Source organism: Chrysochloris asiatica, unplaced genomic scaffold (assembly GCF_000296735.1).
Source record: "Chrysochloris asiatica unplaced genomic scaffold, ChrAsi1.0 scaffold00054, whole genome shotgun sequence".
Lineage (NCBI taxonomy): Eukaryota > Metazoa > Chordata > Mammalia > Afrosoricida > Chrysochloridae > Chrysochloris > Chrysochloris asiatica.
In genome coordinates this window covers 10,339,547-10,355,190 of record NW_006408572.1, presented here as the reverse complement: position 1 = coordinate 10,355,190, position 15,644 = coordinate 10,339,547, and the positions used below count along the sequence as shown (strand labels likewise).

General features: G+C 44.2%; 1 protein-coding gene across 3 annotated transcripts in view; it reads left to right on the top strand.

Annotated features, from left to right (window-relative positions):
- The window catches only part of MYH10 (myosin, heavy chain 10, non-muscle), a 161,047-nt gene that overhangs the window by 122,308 nt on the left and 23,095 nt on the right, over positions 1–15,644 (top strand). For all 3 annotated transcript variants that reach the window (XM_006863416.1, XM_006863415.1, XM_006863414.1), the window contains 11 exons: positions 225–418; positions 509–630; positions 2,712–2,781; positions 2,873–3,033; positions 5,465–5,573; positions 5,668–5,799; positions 7,008–7,214; positions 8,593–8,730; positions 9,479–9,602; positions 11,017–11,188; positions 12,463–12,675. In XM_006863416.1, coding sequence (XP_006863478.1) covers positions 225–418; positions 509–630; positions 2,712–2,781; positions 2,873–3,033; positions 5,465–5,573; positions 5,668–5,799; positions 7,008–7,214; positions 8,593–8,730; positions 9,479–9,602; positions 11,017–11,188; positions 12,463–12,675 — 1,642 coding nt within the window. The remainder of the gene's footprint in view (positions 1–224; positions 419–508; positions 631–2,711; positions 2,782–2,872; positions 3,034–5,464; positions 5,574–5,667; positions 5,800–7,007; positions 7,215–8,592; positions 8,731–9,478; positions 9,603–11,016; positions 11,189–12,462; positions 12,676–15,644) is intronic.

Sequence of the window (15,644 nt, the reverse complement as noted above, 5' to 3'; positions counted from 1 at the left end):
AATGTGGTAGTTTGAAGTTCTCAAAGCACTACAGTATCCTGCCCTGTGTGTGGCTGTTAGTTCCACGGCTTGTGCAGTGTTGATCTGCGACTGCCTTACCTTTATGGGCCCTCTTATCATTTGTCCCACAAAGCTTGTGCTGCCGCACTATTGCTGTGTCTGGGCTTTCTCTGCCCCAGAGCCGGATCTGCCTAATTTCCCTTGGCTTTCTCTTTTCTAACCAGTGGACCGTATTGTGGGTCTGGACCAAGTCACTGGTATGACTGAGACGGCTTTTGGCTCTGCATATAAAACCAAGAAGGGCATGTTCCGGACTGTTGGGCAGCTCTACAAAGAATCTCTCACCAAGCTGATGGCAACTCTCCGGAACACCAACCCTAACTTTGTTCGCTGCATCATTCCAAATCATGAGAAGCGGGTATGTGTTCAACACAGCGTGTGCTAGCATTTGAACCTGCTCTGTCAGCTTGCAAAGACTAAAACCAGAAGTGATTGTTTGCTTTCTTAGGCTGGAAAACTGGATCCACATCTAGTGCTAGATCAGCTTCGCTGCAACGGGGTCCTGGAAGGAATCAGAATCTGTCGCCAAGGGTTTCCCAACCGAATTGTTTTCCAGGAATTCAGACAGAGGTATTTCTAATGCGTAGAGTTTTTTTGTGTGTGTGTCAAATAATATGTATGAATCTGATTTAGTGAGATAATGACAGAAAATATTTCCTTGTTTCCTGGATGGGTTCGGTTTTCTTTCATATGTTGTTGTTGGGGCACTGTTAGGTTAGTTCCAACTTTGAGCAACCCCCAATGCACAAAAGAAGAACACTGTGTGGTCCTGCACCAGCCTCGCGGTTGTTGCTATGTTTGAGCCCACTGTGTCATTGTGTCAGTCTATCCCATTGAGGGTCTTCTGTTTTGCTGACCCCTCCACTTTACTACCAGGCACGATGGTCTTCTCCAGAGACCTGGTAACATGTCCAGAGTCTCACCATCCTTGCTTCCTAGAACCTCCATTCTGGCTGTACTTCATTCTAACGAGACTGATTTTTTTATCCTTTTGGCATTTCATATTTTCCACCAACACCATAATTCAAAGACCAGGTGTAATCATTCTTGCCTTTTATCTTGGAGAATATTGAGTGCCTACCTAAGAAAAAAAGATTGAAGTTGTCAAGGATTTCATTGTACTTTCATCCTCAATCAGAGCTCATGGAAGCATCGGTCAAGAAATCAAAGGACACATTACATTGGGCAATTCTGCTGTAAAAGACCTCTTTAAAGTATTAACGAGCAAAATTGTCACTTTGAGGGCTAAGGTGGGCTGGACCCAAGCCATGGTATTTTCAGTTGCCTCAAATGCTTGGGACAGTGGGACAGTGGATAAGGAAGACCTGAAAAGAATTATTGCATTTGAATTACGGCATTGGCAAAGAATATTGAAATTACCATGTACTGTCAGAACAACAAACACATCTGTCTTGGAAGAAATACAGGTAGAGCCAGAATGGCTCCTTAGATGTGAGGATGGTAAAACCTCATCTCACATATTTTGGACATGTTATCAGGAGGGGCACAGTGCTTCATAAAATATAGGGTAAACTTAAAAAGCTGAAAGCGTACCGCTTACTCATTTAGACCGTTCTATTTTTTGTTTCGTTTTGCATAATTATTTTTAAAACCTATTTTTAATATATGAGTGTGTATTCCTTTTTGGAAAAATTGAAAATACAGACAGGTTTAAAGCAAATAAAGGTCTGGATTTCAGACTCGTGAGAACATTTTGAGATATTTCTCCCAGCTTTTTAAAGTGGATATTCCTGTCCGTATGCATGACTGTATGCACATATTTTTCCTGTTTGTGTGTGCGCACATATATACACTTAAAGTTCTTCAACAAAAAACAGATGGGTAGTAAGGTAGACTAGAAAGGAAGGGTTAGGAAAACCACGAAAAGGAAACATTCAGTGTGCAATAATGATGGATGACAGTATACATACTGGGACATAGTCCTTCCAAGTTATTAGGTAATTTCCCATAATAGTTCATTTGGTTTGGTGTTTTTCTTATTTCTCCTGGAAAACAGATTTCCAAACCTGACAGCACTTACTCTTCCATCCATGGAATAAATATGGCTGCACGTGGGTCACTCTGAGTCAGAATTGACTAGAAGGCATCTAACAACATAGGTCATGGAGGTGGTCCCTTTTTCCCACTGTTCCAGATGGAAGCTAGTTGAGAAGGTCTTCCCAACTTTTTGGGTCTTCAGGAAACCCCTTTAGTATCGCCTCACTGTATGACAAATTTATGTGGTAGAGTTTCACTTTTTGTTGGGAGAAATTAAAAAAAAACAACAAGCGGTAACAATGCATTTGATTCTTTTCTGCCACAGCCTCTGCAATATAGCCCTTTACCAGCAAAGTCACCTCATCTTCACTTTGCTAGATCTGCAGAAAACTTCAGATCCTGGTCATTACTTTTCATTTAAATTTTATGTGTAGTTGTATTATTACCTCTTTGTTGTTAAGTGCCATCAAGTCAATTCCAACCCATAGTGACCCTGTGTAGGATGAGCTTGAACCGCCAACCTTGCAGTCCAAACAACTTTGCAGTCTGACGCATTAGCCCACAGCGCCACACCAGGACGCAAAAACTCAGAATTAGTAGATAAACATATTAACACATTTCTACAAAAGATTGACTGGTGGCTTTCCTTGCAGATATGAAATCCTAACTCCCAATGCCATCCCTAAAGGATTCATGGATGGCAAACAAGCTTGTGAACGAATGGTAAGCGTTGCTTGATTTTTCTCTGATTTCTGGGTTCTTTGCAATATGATCTTTGCAATAACTCTAAATGAATGGTCTCTTTCTCCCTTAGATCCGAGCTTTAGAGCTGGACCCTAACTTGTACAGAATTGGACAGAGCAAGATCTTCTTCAGAGCTGGAGTTTTGGCACACTTAGAAGAAGAAAGGGATTTAAAAATTACTGATATCATCATCTTCTTCCAGGCTGTATGCAGAGGCTACCTCGCCAGAAAGTAAGTGGGTGATCACAAATGACTTACTTGCCCAGTGTGTGTGCTTGTTCTTTGCATTGTTTGGTGCTAAGGATGCAAAAGCGCCTGGCCTGAGAGATCCTTGTAGAAATTACATTTCTAGCAGAAGAGATAGCCAAGCAAACAGGTGAACATCCTAAATAATGCCACATTGCAGTCAGGAAACAGTCAAAAGGTCGAAGCAGAAAACAAATGTTGAGAGTCGTGCTTCTGATTGAGCCCGCCTGGCAGGCTTCTCTGAGACTGAGACATCAAGGTAAGCAGGTGCTGGCCCTGGGGAGAGGAAGAGAGCCTGCAGCAGTCATCCTGCAGAGAACGGTGTCAGATGAGAGCGAGCTGCCCAGCGTGGTCTTGGTGAGTGGGATGAGGCTGGCGAACGAGGCACAAGGCAGGGGTTAGAAGTGCAGTGCTGTGACACTGGAGGCATCACCTTTAAGGCCACCTGGCTGTACTGTGCAGAATGAATTGAGTGGGACTGGGTGGGCCAGTGAGAAACTCTTATCATGAGTTGGGTGGACGATGCTGGTATCTTGGCTCAAGAAGGTGGTAGTGGAGATTGAGGGAAAACTTGAGTTTGAGAACTAATCCTGGTGTGGTGCTGTGGAGTCCTGATGTGGTACTGGAGGTTAAGCACTGGACCACAAGGCTGGTTTGAATTGCAAGTTCAAACTGGCCAGCTGCTCCTCAGAAATCCTATAAGGGATCGCTATGACTCAGAACCAATTCAATGGCACTTAACAACAATGAAAGATAGTTTGGATCTAGGAGGGAATACCAGAGTTTTCTTTACTTCTTTCTTGTGAGGCGCTATAGGATAAGCACTTGACTGCAAGGTCAGTTTAAATCACAAGGTCGGTAATTCAAACTTACTAGCCATTTCTCGAAAACCCTGTACAAGGTCACTATGAGTTGGAACCAACTCAATGGCACTTAACAGCAACAACAACACAGAAGACAGGCTTGGGTGTGAGAGCAGCTGAGAGAGGTGACAGTTTTGACCGGCAGTCTGAGAGGACAGGCCCTGAGTGTGGGTGGTCATGGACAGGCAGCTAGCTTGCCTAGACCCCGATCCATAGATGCTGACCTACAGCCTGACAACTGCAGATTCCATTTTCACAGTCTCATGTCAGAAACTTCAAACTAGCACAGCTGTGGAATCTGCTGTGTAAGCCACTGTGACTTTGTCCCTTAAAGCACCTACCCCTAAGTAGTCTAGTCACTCTGTGTATGGTGCAAAATTAGGATAAATAAATAGCCGAAGAAACCTGTTCAAAGAATCAGATTATAATATGGGAAAAGGCAGAATAGTGCTTAGAATACCTATGAGAGCTTCAGAAAATTTGTGAGAAAATTCCATTATCTTTTCATTCCTTTTTTCCCCACAGATGTTTTTCCCTCATGTACCCATTCCTCACTTAGCAGTCTAGTTAAGTTTCCAGGTCACTATGCAAAATTCCGGAGGATGCCTACATCAGATCACAGAATTGAAAATGACTACATTGTTTCATAACTGCCGAGTTGTGTCATTACATTACTACCAGATCACATCATTACATATCTGCCAAACAACCAACAGTCATGGCCCAGCCAAGCTGACTCAACCAACCAACAGTCATGGCCTGGCCAAGCTGACTCAACCAACCAACAGTCATGGCCTGGCCAAGCTGACTCAAACTTAACCATCACAGACAGCGTGACTCTCACCCCCAACCTTGATACCAGAACAAATGGCTGGGCAATGAACTTCGTTGGGGGTTTTGGGTTTTTTGTTTTGTTTTTTCATTGTTTTTAACCAGAAAAGAGGTTTCGGGTTGGGGGTTCCTGAAGGAGAATGAGCAATTGAGTCAACTTTGAGCAAAAGCTAATAATAGGAAGAGGGTCTTGGACCATTCTAAGGGACTAAGACAGCAGCAGGGTATGGCGGGAAAACCCAGACTAGGGTTCACAGTTCTTCTCTGTGCCCTGGAAGTCTCTCAACTCCTCAGAGTCTGCGAGAAGCTGTCAGCTATAAAATGAGAGACTTTAGCATGGTGACTTACAAGTTCCTTGCTCTGCTGGAGCGAGGAGGAAGAGGTGGAAAGAGAAAAAAGAGAGTAGCTAACAGTGTCCATTGTCTCCTCACCTCAAGAGAGGAGGGAGTTCTTCTCACCCATGGGTGTATGTGGGATAATGGCAGCAGTGCATACGTCGGCCGCGTCTGAAAAACATTCAGGGGAGGTGGTGAGAAGAGTGCAGATTGGCCAGCAGGCTGTGGGTGTGACTTGCAGTGGTCAATGCCGTGCACATTTCACTGAGGTTGTCATACCCATTCTGTCCTCACCTATCAGAGTGTTCACCTCTAAAACTCTTGTGACGACAACAGCTAGTACACACATTTTCCTTTTCATTGTAAATTTTCCTTATTGTTCTTCAGGGCCTTTGCAAAGAAACAGCAACAACTGAGTGCCTTGAAGGTCTTGCAGCGGAACTGTGCCGCGTACCTGAAACTGCGACACTGGCAGTGGTGGCGAGTCTTCACAAAGGTTGGCTGCGTTGGTTTACTGTCAGATGCCTTTCTCCACCGCAGTGTTGGATCAGGAAAGAGATGTGATGGTGAACTGTTGAATTTTGCCCTAGGTGAAGCCTCTCCTACAAGTGACTCGCCAAGAGGAGGAGCTTCAGGCCAAAGATGAAGAGCTGTTGAAGGTGAAGGAGAAGCAGACGAAGGTAGAAGGCGAGCTAGAGGAGATGGAGAGGAAGCATCAGCAGGTGTGTGCCTTACTCCAGAAACCACACATTGCCCTGGGTTACCCTGAGGGTCTGTTGATAGGCGTGCTGCCCATACATTGACTTAGAAAGATATTTCTGTACCTGTCATCATCTTATGGAATACTGGTGTGGCATTATGTGATAAGCACTGGACTACTAACCATGAGACCAGCAGTTCATACCCACTAGCCGCTCCTTAGAAACCCTATACAGGGTGTAACTATAAGTTGGAACTGACCCAACAGTACTTAACAACAACAACCACATTATCTTATTTAACGTTTTCACTCATTTCTAGAGCGTGTTCATTTTGAGACTAGACTAGAATAGCAGTGATGGCACATTATGCAGTGAAATTTGGATTCATGTAAACTAAAGCCAGCCTTCTTCCAATTTTAGCCCAGGCACCCCTCTTACCGTGTTTACTACTAAGCTTGTACCAGGTTCTGAATTTCTTACTTACCACACTCTCTTGAGGTGATAAAGACAATGGAAACTCTATTAACTACTCTAACCAACCCTATATATCAACAAATTCTTCTTCACAATCACTTTCCCTTGCTGAACAAACAGCTTTTAAATCACTGAAAAGGTTCCAAGCCTTTTCTGACACTCAAGTAAGGCTAAGAACCAAATGTATGTGCCTGTTTAGTCTTACTTACAAGTCCAATTTAAAGGCACTTAGGAATGGATCTTGTTTGTAACCCAGGAATTGCCTGAGTTGAACGCCATCTCATCTTTCACCTTCGTGTACCTGCTTCTGAGGGACATTAGGAAAGATGAGGAGGAGGAGGTGGTTGAGAGCAGGCCTCTGTCTGCCCTTCTCCAGCCTGCGTTCCTTTCCAGGCACTTACTCTCATAGAGGACAAAGCATTGACTGAGGAAGTGTCTGCCTGAGAATTGTACTGCTCGAGGCTAACACCGTTAACAGTAAAGACCAAAAATGTCGGTTGGTACCAGACAGTCTTTAGTACTCACTTTGTAGTAATATTTTCCCATTCCTGTTTTTCTGTCCCTTTATAACTTACCTGAGAACAGGCAAAATATAGTTCTTCAAATAGCATAGGTGTTATTCGAGATAACTTGAGGTACCAAGAATAACCAAAAATAGTGTCATCTAGTTTATCTCAGAGTAGATAAAAAGCATCTCTTGGGTGTCGTGCAATGACCACTGAAACCATGTACCAGACTCTTTGTTGTAATTGCAGCTGTTAGAAGAGAAGAATATCCTTGCAGAGCAACTACAAGCAGAGACTGAGCTCTTTGCTGAAGCAGAAGAGATGCGAGCAAGACTGGCTGCGAAAAAGCAAGAACTGGAAGAGATTCTACATGACTTGGAGTCTAGGGTTGAGGAGGAAGAAGAAAGAAACCAAATCCTCCAAAATGAAAAGAAAAAAATGCAAGCACATATCCAGGTATCTGTGGTTATTGTTTGTAACGTAGGGTAGTACAGGGCATGGAATCCAGGTCAGACGCAACTGTGGACGAAGCAGTGTCTGAATGCTGGAATGCTGCCGGGCTTGGCGGCATGCTCAGGTTTAGAAAGACACACTTGACATGGAGCCAGCGTGTTCCTCACTTTTTGGCTTGTTTTTATATATTATTATTCTCTCTTTGGCCAAATTTGTACACTTTAATTCAAATAAATTTGTGTATGAGTATTCTACTATATTAAGGAGCTCTGGTAGCATAGTGGTTACGAATCAGGCTGCGGGCCGCAAGGTCAGCAGTTCAAAACTACCAGCCGCTCCATGGGAGAAAGAGGAGGCTTTCTGCTCCTGTAAAAATTTACAGCCTTGGAAACCCTGTACAGGGTCGCTATGAGTCAGAACCGACTCCACGGCACATAACAACATTCTACTATATTACTCTTAATTTTTCTGTCACGAATTATTATTCCAAAGTACAACTTCTCATTACTGTGGTGTGGTTCCATTTACAAATGTACCAACCTTTTTTCATTGTGAAGTCTTTTTTCACAGCATGTTAACAGTTGCTCAGCATTATAAGTAACTTCACTGTCTTTTTTGTAAATCACATCTATGGTTATTTTCTGAAATGATTGGTTTATAAGAAACGCTCCCTTCAGCTGAGGACTCTGGACTCATGGAAAGAGAGGGGACTGGGTGCTGAAGGCCAGGAGGCAGCCTTGCAGAATGTGCTCTTTGGTTGTTTAAATTGCTGTGTATTCCTGGGTGTTTTTGTGTACATCCCCCACCCCTTTTTAAAAAAAAAAATCGAGGCTAGACATCCAATGTTTATTTTTTTAAAAAAATTAGTATGGTATAATTTACAAATTTCCATGCAACATGGAACTCTCCAGAAATATATTGCTTGCCCAAAGTGAAATGCAACAATTATATTCAAGTGGATTCAGTATTTTCCCTTCTATCCTATCTTGCTGCTGAAAATGAATAGGACTTAAAATACTTACTGATGAATATCAAAGACAACAGCCTCTGAATCAGTTGCACCTCTATGTAAAGAAATAAAAACTCCTCACCACTAGACCACTAAAAGCATCCAAATAAATGGGGGAAAAAAGAAAAAGAAACACTCCCTTTCAGAGCTTGCTACATGTTGCCATGCTGGCCTCCAGAAGGACTAACCCAGTTTGCACTTTAAACTGTAGAGAATGTCTGTGCCACACAACTGCATTTTATACTTTCAGAAGGCTCTTTGCCACTTTGAAAATCAAATGTTACATTTTCATTTGGGTTCATTTTATGATTGGTGCGAGGTAGCATTTTGTGGAGGACACAGGGGCCTTGACTGTGTGTTGTCCTTCACAAGGACCTGGAGGAGCAGCTGGACGAGGAAGAGGGCGCACGGCAGAAACTGCAGCTGGAAAAGGTGACGGCAGAAGCGAAGATCAAGAAGATGGAGGAGGAGATTCTGCTTCTAGAGGACCAAAATTCCAAATTTATCAAAGTAAGAGGACTTTGCAGTGGATTTTAGTATTGTGGGAAATGAAAAGTGGTTTCAAGTGAAAAAATGCTGAGGAAGATTCTAGGTTCATTTAATTAAGTTTCTCTTTAAATCTCTACCTGTATAGATTTCTAAGGATATAAAAGCTGTGTGGTTTTTTTAAATCCACCAGATATCCTTATAATCATTCAAACTTTTAACTCATGTGTTTCCTACACGTTTACCCCTCATTCATGCTCCCATGTGTACAAGCATAAATTCATCCCACAGTGACTGTGTGGTTGAGTATCCTGGGCCCCATGCCTCGGGGCAGGGACTAAGGCATGTGCAGCATGCTGCCGTCTCAGAATATACAAGAGAGCTTCAAAAAGTTGGTGGAAAAATGGAATTGAAAGATAATGGACTGTTTCCACGAACTTTTTGAAGTGGAAGGAGCTCTGGTAGCATAGTGGTTACGAATCGGGCTGCGAACCGCAAAGTCAGCAGTTTGAAACTACCAGCTGTTCCGTGGGAGAAAGATGAGGCTTTCTGCTCCCGTAAAGATTTACAGCCTCGGAAACCTTGTACAGGGTCGCTGTGAGTCGGAACCAACTCCACGGCACATAACTGCCACCACCATGTGGGTGGTAGTGGTGGCAGTGCCAGTATTACTAGTTTTCTCTCCGGTCAAAGAGTTGACTTCTGTAGGTAATACCACGCTCAATTTGTTATTTGAACTCCTTTTCTAAGGCAGTCGATGTTTTCTATTCAGGAAAAGAAACTCGTGGAAGATCGTATTGCTGAGTGTTCTTCTCAGCTGGCTGAGGAGGAAGAAAAGGCAAAGAACTTGGCCAAAATCAGGAACAAGCAAGAAGTGATGATCTCAGATTTAGAAGGTTAGTGTTCGGCACTAGAGACATTTAGGATTAGATCCTGTAAGTGTTTAGATGGTACTGTCATCAGAACACGCAGTAATAGAAAGTGTATATGATGCTTACTAATAAGGGCCTTCAGTTTGAGTTCAGTTATTTAAAATAGGTCTATTATAAGCTTGTTTTTTGTCGTTGGGTGTTTTTTTGTTTTAATTACCTACTTGTCAAGATGGGATGGAATGGCATCAAAATATCTTTTAAACTTTTAATTTTTAAATTCGGTACTGTGATTAACAGGACTCCTGGTGTGGCGCTGTAGGATCAGCACTGGACTGTGAACCACAAGGTTCGCAGTTCAAACCCACCAGCTACTCCTCGGAAACCCTATGCAAGGTCGCTGTGAGTCGGAACTGACTTGATGGCACTTAACAACATGGTTAAAAAGTAAAGCCTAGGCTGTTGGACTTTGTGTGTGTTTAATGTAAACACTGTGTGAAAGTGCTGAGTTAGCTCACAAAGGGACTAACTTCTGAATTCGGAACTGGTAGAGACAACTGCTGAGGGCAACGGTGTCTCACACCACTGGCAGAAGGGATATCAGGAAATCCAAGAGTTTTTATAACTAGTCATTACTTGATGCAGAAGAAAAAAGCAAAGAATGGGAATTGGAAAGAACATTTAAGCCTTTGCTCTGTGGCAGCTAGAGACAGGTGTCGGCAGAGAGGAAGGAAAATCTGGCACCTGATTCCCTGGAATCCGAAAGCTCAGTTCAGGGATTTATGGGACTTGACCACTTTATTTTCAAATAGGGAAAGAAGCCAGGGATTTGTTTATTAGTTTTTAATTGGCAAAAGAAGGGAGTGCAGAATAAAATTATTTTCATCAACCATATTCACCAGTACCTGGGTCTTGAAGGACGCACATACAAAGCAGGTGTGCCTGTCCTTGCCCCCTCCCTGCTGGAGTGCACATAGGCATTCACGTTACATTGATGGGAAGGGAGCATTGAGCAGACTGGATCGCTAGCATTAACTGAGGAGCCTGCAGAGTTTTGGTGAGCGAGCAGATTCTCTCCACTCACACTCTCAGGCCCCTTTGCCTCGTGCTTGGGAACTGCAGTCTGAGTTCAAACAGGTTCTGACTGGAAGTTGCACAGTGTACCCTCACTGTGGGGAGCCACTTTAAATACCTGGATATCATGATGGATTTGGCGCATGGGTGGGTTCCAGATTACTTCAGCACTGGGGTATGGACCACCTGTCATCTGAGGGCATCCTGACTACCAGAATCCTCCATCATTTCATCCTCACAGGAGTCCAATTTCAGTGCATTTCAAATGAGTGCATAATTGTCAGCTGTCATCAGCTTGAGTTTTGAGTTTATTCCTGTGGCATGTCCTCGAGTGCATTAAAGAGCTTTGTATTTCTTGTCCTTACAGAACGCTTAAAGAAGGAAGAGAAGACCCGTCAGGAGCTGGAAAAGGCTAAAAGGAAACTGGACGGTGAAACTACTGACCTGCAGGACCAAATTGCAGAACTCCAGGCCCAGATCGATGAGCTCAAGGTCCAGCTAACCAAGAAGGACGAGGAGCTCCAGGGTGCCCTGGCCAGGTGTGTAGCAACTTTCATATGGCCGAAGAACATACCAAAACCCTGGGAGAGTAGTGCATTGTTTTCTTGCTACTAAATCTGACATGAAAAACCCCACCATGCAGAAAATAAGAAAATCTCATACACAGTTCTCAAAATTTATCCTTGAAATTTCACACCAGAACAAAATGATCTACCATCTCAGATGTTTTGGTGTCTATACATTGCAGATGAATTTTAATACATTCAAGGCATTTGTCATTTACCATAGAGTCAAGTCAGACTCATGGCAACCCATATGTGTCACAGAATTGCACTCCTCAGTGTTTCCAGTGGGTGATTTTTCAAGAAATAGACCAGCAGGGCTTCCTTCCCAGGTGCCTCTGGAGGGGTGTAAGCAGCCATTCTCTCTGTCAGTAGCTGAACATATTATCTGTTCATGCCACGCAGGGGCCCCTCAGAACTTCAGAGGTAACACTTCATCAGAAATTTTATCCCCTCCATTTATAGCTGCATTTGATATTCAGTTGTACGACATTTATTTTTAGAATACAATTCATGTACAGTAAATATGTTTATGTGAAATATCTCATTTCTTTAGAAAAACCTTTAATTTGGCTACATGGTCATATAGTACTGTTTAGCTTCTGCTTTGCTACAGTCATGAAAATCTTAACCACAGAAATTTTTTTCCTACCCCGATTGCTAATCCTCTCTGGCCAGATTATCTGCTCTTTTTACTCACAGGGCCTAGCATTATCTTCTTTACTATTTGTTATTGTGTCTGTCAAACTACAACTCCCCTACCTCAGCATCCTTAGTCAGAAAGAGCTACCAGCATCCTAAACCACACACAGGAGCAAAAACATCATAGAAAAGGAGGTACAAAGTGTTCCAAGAGCTCCTCTAAATGTGCTGTCTCACTCTAGGCTAGGCACCAGTTTGATAGCAGACTGCTACCTTGAGCAGTGTTGTAATTGTACTAGCAGTTTATTTCAGAGGAAATTTTATATAATCTAATCAGTAGCATGAGACTGTGCCGCCATCTATAGGAGAATTATTGTCATATAGACTGAGAGGAAATAGCTTTGGCTTCTGGTTCTGGCTCTGTCAATACTGGCTTTGCAGCCTGAACAAGACTTTTACCCAGGTACCTAACTCCATGCCCACCCAACAGTCCTGAGCCTCCCCTCCAGCCTCACGCCCCGGGCTCTCCTATACCTTGTGGAGAACTGCTCCAGGGTTGTCCGTTTGGCGCCATCTCTGAATGCTGTTATGCCTGGTTGTTTTCACAGAGGTGATGACGAAACACTTCATAAGAATAATGCGCTTAAAGTCGTGCGAGAGCTGCAAGCCCAAATCGCTGAACTTCAAGAAGACTTTGAATCTGAGAAGGCGTCACGAAACAAGGCTGAAAAGCAGAAAAGGGACTTGAGTGAAGAGCTGGAGGCTCTGAAAACAGAGCTGGAGGATACCCTGGACACGACTGCGGCCCAGCAGGAGCTCCGGTGGGTGAGCGCAGACAACAGACACTGCAGGGCGGGCAGGACTGGTCTCCTCCGAGTGAGAGTTTTTGGGAAGGGTGGCATTTTTTTTCTCTGTTGTTTCAGAATTTTCTTTCTCCCCACTGGAAATGATGGACAGGTGTATACTGGTGATGAAATAGGACTGGTTAGATGCAAACCAGCCCACACATAAAAGTACATATATAGGGTTGGTGTAGAAAGCAGCAGACTGAGAAACACAGTTCAGTGAGATCAGAAAAAGCCAGTTAGTGATGGGTATCTAGGGAAAGACAGGAACACACATAGAGGGGTTGGAAACAGATTGATCCATAGATGTCTATGCTACTTAAAAGCACTAGACAGAGCCAGCGGGACAGATGCAACAAGCCGAGAAACAGGAAGAAATACATGGTAGGGTGGTCAGGTATTGCCGGTAGTATAGACAACGGTGGGAAACAAATGAGAATGGACTCGGGTGAAAAGAAATGTAGGCGCAGGTACTCTGACACAGCTGTAGGCATGTACGGTAACAGAAAGCCGCAGCTGCATGCAGGCCCAAAGGCTTAGATGAGCACAGCCAAAGAAGTTCACATGGCAAGAGGTTCACAGGCGAGCCGCTGAGTAGGCGAGCGGGGCTAACTAACTGGGGGCTGCTGCTGACATGGAGGTGTACGTCTCAGATAAGCCACCGGAGAGAAGGGGTGGGAGGTGTTCCTGCGTGCTTCCTTGGCCTTTCCCTGACTACCAGAGACCCACCCTAGAATCTCAGGCATAAGGAGTTCTAGTGCCCTAGTTCCTGGTGTGGCACTGTAGGATCAGCACTGTACTGTGAACCACAAGGTCAGCAGTTCAAACCCACCAGCTGCTCCTCAGAAACCCTATACAGGGTCACTATGAGTTGGAACCCACTCGACGGCACTTAACAACAGCAGCACTTTAGCTGGTAGATCTGGCAGGTACCACATACATACACACACACACACACACACACACACACACACACACACGGGAAAGAGTGGCCCATCACTCTACTAAGGCTATTAAGGCCAGAACCGGAAGAACCATCTGTGAAGACAAGTGTGATCAGAGCGAAGGAAACTTCCCTGGACTAACCAAGGAGGAAGCAGTTGCTCTTCGTTATTCACGGGCTCTGTGAGTCCATCTACTCATCAAATTGTATTCATGGCCCCAAAATCAACACCCAGGGCTTCTGGGATCTATCAGCCAATGCGCATGCAGAGAAGAGCATGCCTGGTCCCAGCTAAGCTCAGACAAGGCTGGCTCAGTACACATGGGGACTTTATAGAACATAACTCTACAAATAATGAGAATTAACTGTACATGGTGGTGTCGGGGCCGGGGATTTTCCCAGACAAGGAGGTGACCTCAGGGTTCCACACAGCAGCCAGAAACAGGCCCTGAGGAGAATGGTGCCGTGGGCGTCTGTAGAGAGGACCTCTGTGCCGAGAGGGTCTCAGGAGTACTGAGGGTCAAGAGTGGAGGCGTGAGCATGTTTGTCGGGGATTTATTTGGACCGTGAGTGTAAGACTCCAGCAGTAGTACAGAGGTTGGGTGGTTTTTGTTTTTAACCTTTGTCCCCAGACAGAGGAGAGGGTCCTAAGGCTTCTTGTCCCCACCAACAGAGTAACTACTTTGATCTGCTTAAGTCTTGCCCTTCTGTTTATATTGTGTGCTTTTTTTAAAATCTGGAAACCATGGCTTCGCCTGTGTTGAAATCTCCATTCTCAGCAGGCTTTTTGGCCATAGTAGGAAGAAAAGGATCTGGTGTTTTCTCTCATTCAACCCTTGCCAAAAAAAGGCTAGTGCAAATGATGTCTCATCTTTAGGGAGTCCATGCGTACATTCACTGGAACACACAGTGATTCTGCTGTAGGAAGGATTTAGGTTGCTTAGCCACCCTACCCACCTCTCCATTAGTGTCACACATTTCATATCTCTTCAGGATTTAGGATGTAAAACTTAAAAGGAAATTAAGTGTTTGCCCAGAGGAGGGAAGGTGAAGAGTTGGTTTGACTGTGGATTTCAAGTAGGGACTATAAACCAAACTCTTCCTCTGAGAGATGGTGACTAATGTGTGTAAATGAGGCTGGACTGCTCACCACACCAGAGAAACTGTGGCTGGCTGAACTAGACCACGTACAATCTTTACTGGTCTCTTCTCCCTGTGCCCTGTTCCAGGGAAGTGCTGCTCTCCACCCTCCACTGCTCCAGGGAGCAGCGTGTGAGCAGCAGTTGTAACTGGTGAGCTGTTTGAAAGTCCGCTTGCCATCCCGTGCTTCAAGATTACTGTAAGGTCTCAGTGGATTGAATTCAATGTCAACACAGCTCCTAGCGAGTAGTGGCATTCACCTTGCTGATTTCAATGTATCAATCTAGATCGGGTGGCTTTTTAATGGGGAGTCAAGTCACATTGTCAGTGAATTAACTGTGAGTTACTTTAATACGTCTGGTAGCGTAGTGGTTACAAGTCAGGCTGCTCATCTCAAGGTCAGCACTTGGAAACTAACAGTCATTCCGTAGGAGAAAGATGAGGCTTTCTGCTTCTGTAAAGATTTACAGCCTCAGAAATCCTACTTAGGGTGCTATGAGTTGGAACTGACTCTGCGGCACATAACCACCCTTTTTATAACAAAAAATAAAATTTTAGAAAGCCATTTTTGATACTCATATGACCATCTTCCTTGCAGTGGCTACATAGCTCCCAGACACCATACTCACAGTTACAGGGTCCTTTAGGAAAGTTAACAGATTACAGTTCAGGGTCAGAAATGCTCAAAGCACAGTTGTTCTAGTTAGGACAGACTTTCCTAGCTGTGCCCACAGGCAGACCTTTCTCTGTCCGGCCAATGTGACAGAGCTACTCATAAATGCCTACAGGACACATCGCTCCACAATACGCCTCAACCTGAAGGCGCTTTGTGGGTCAGTTAACCTGGCCCCCCTAGTTAAGT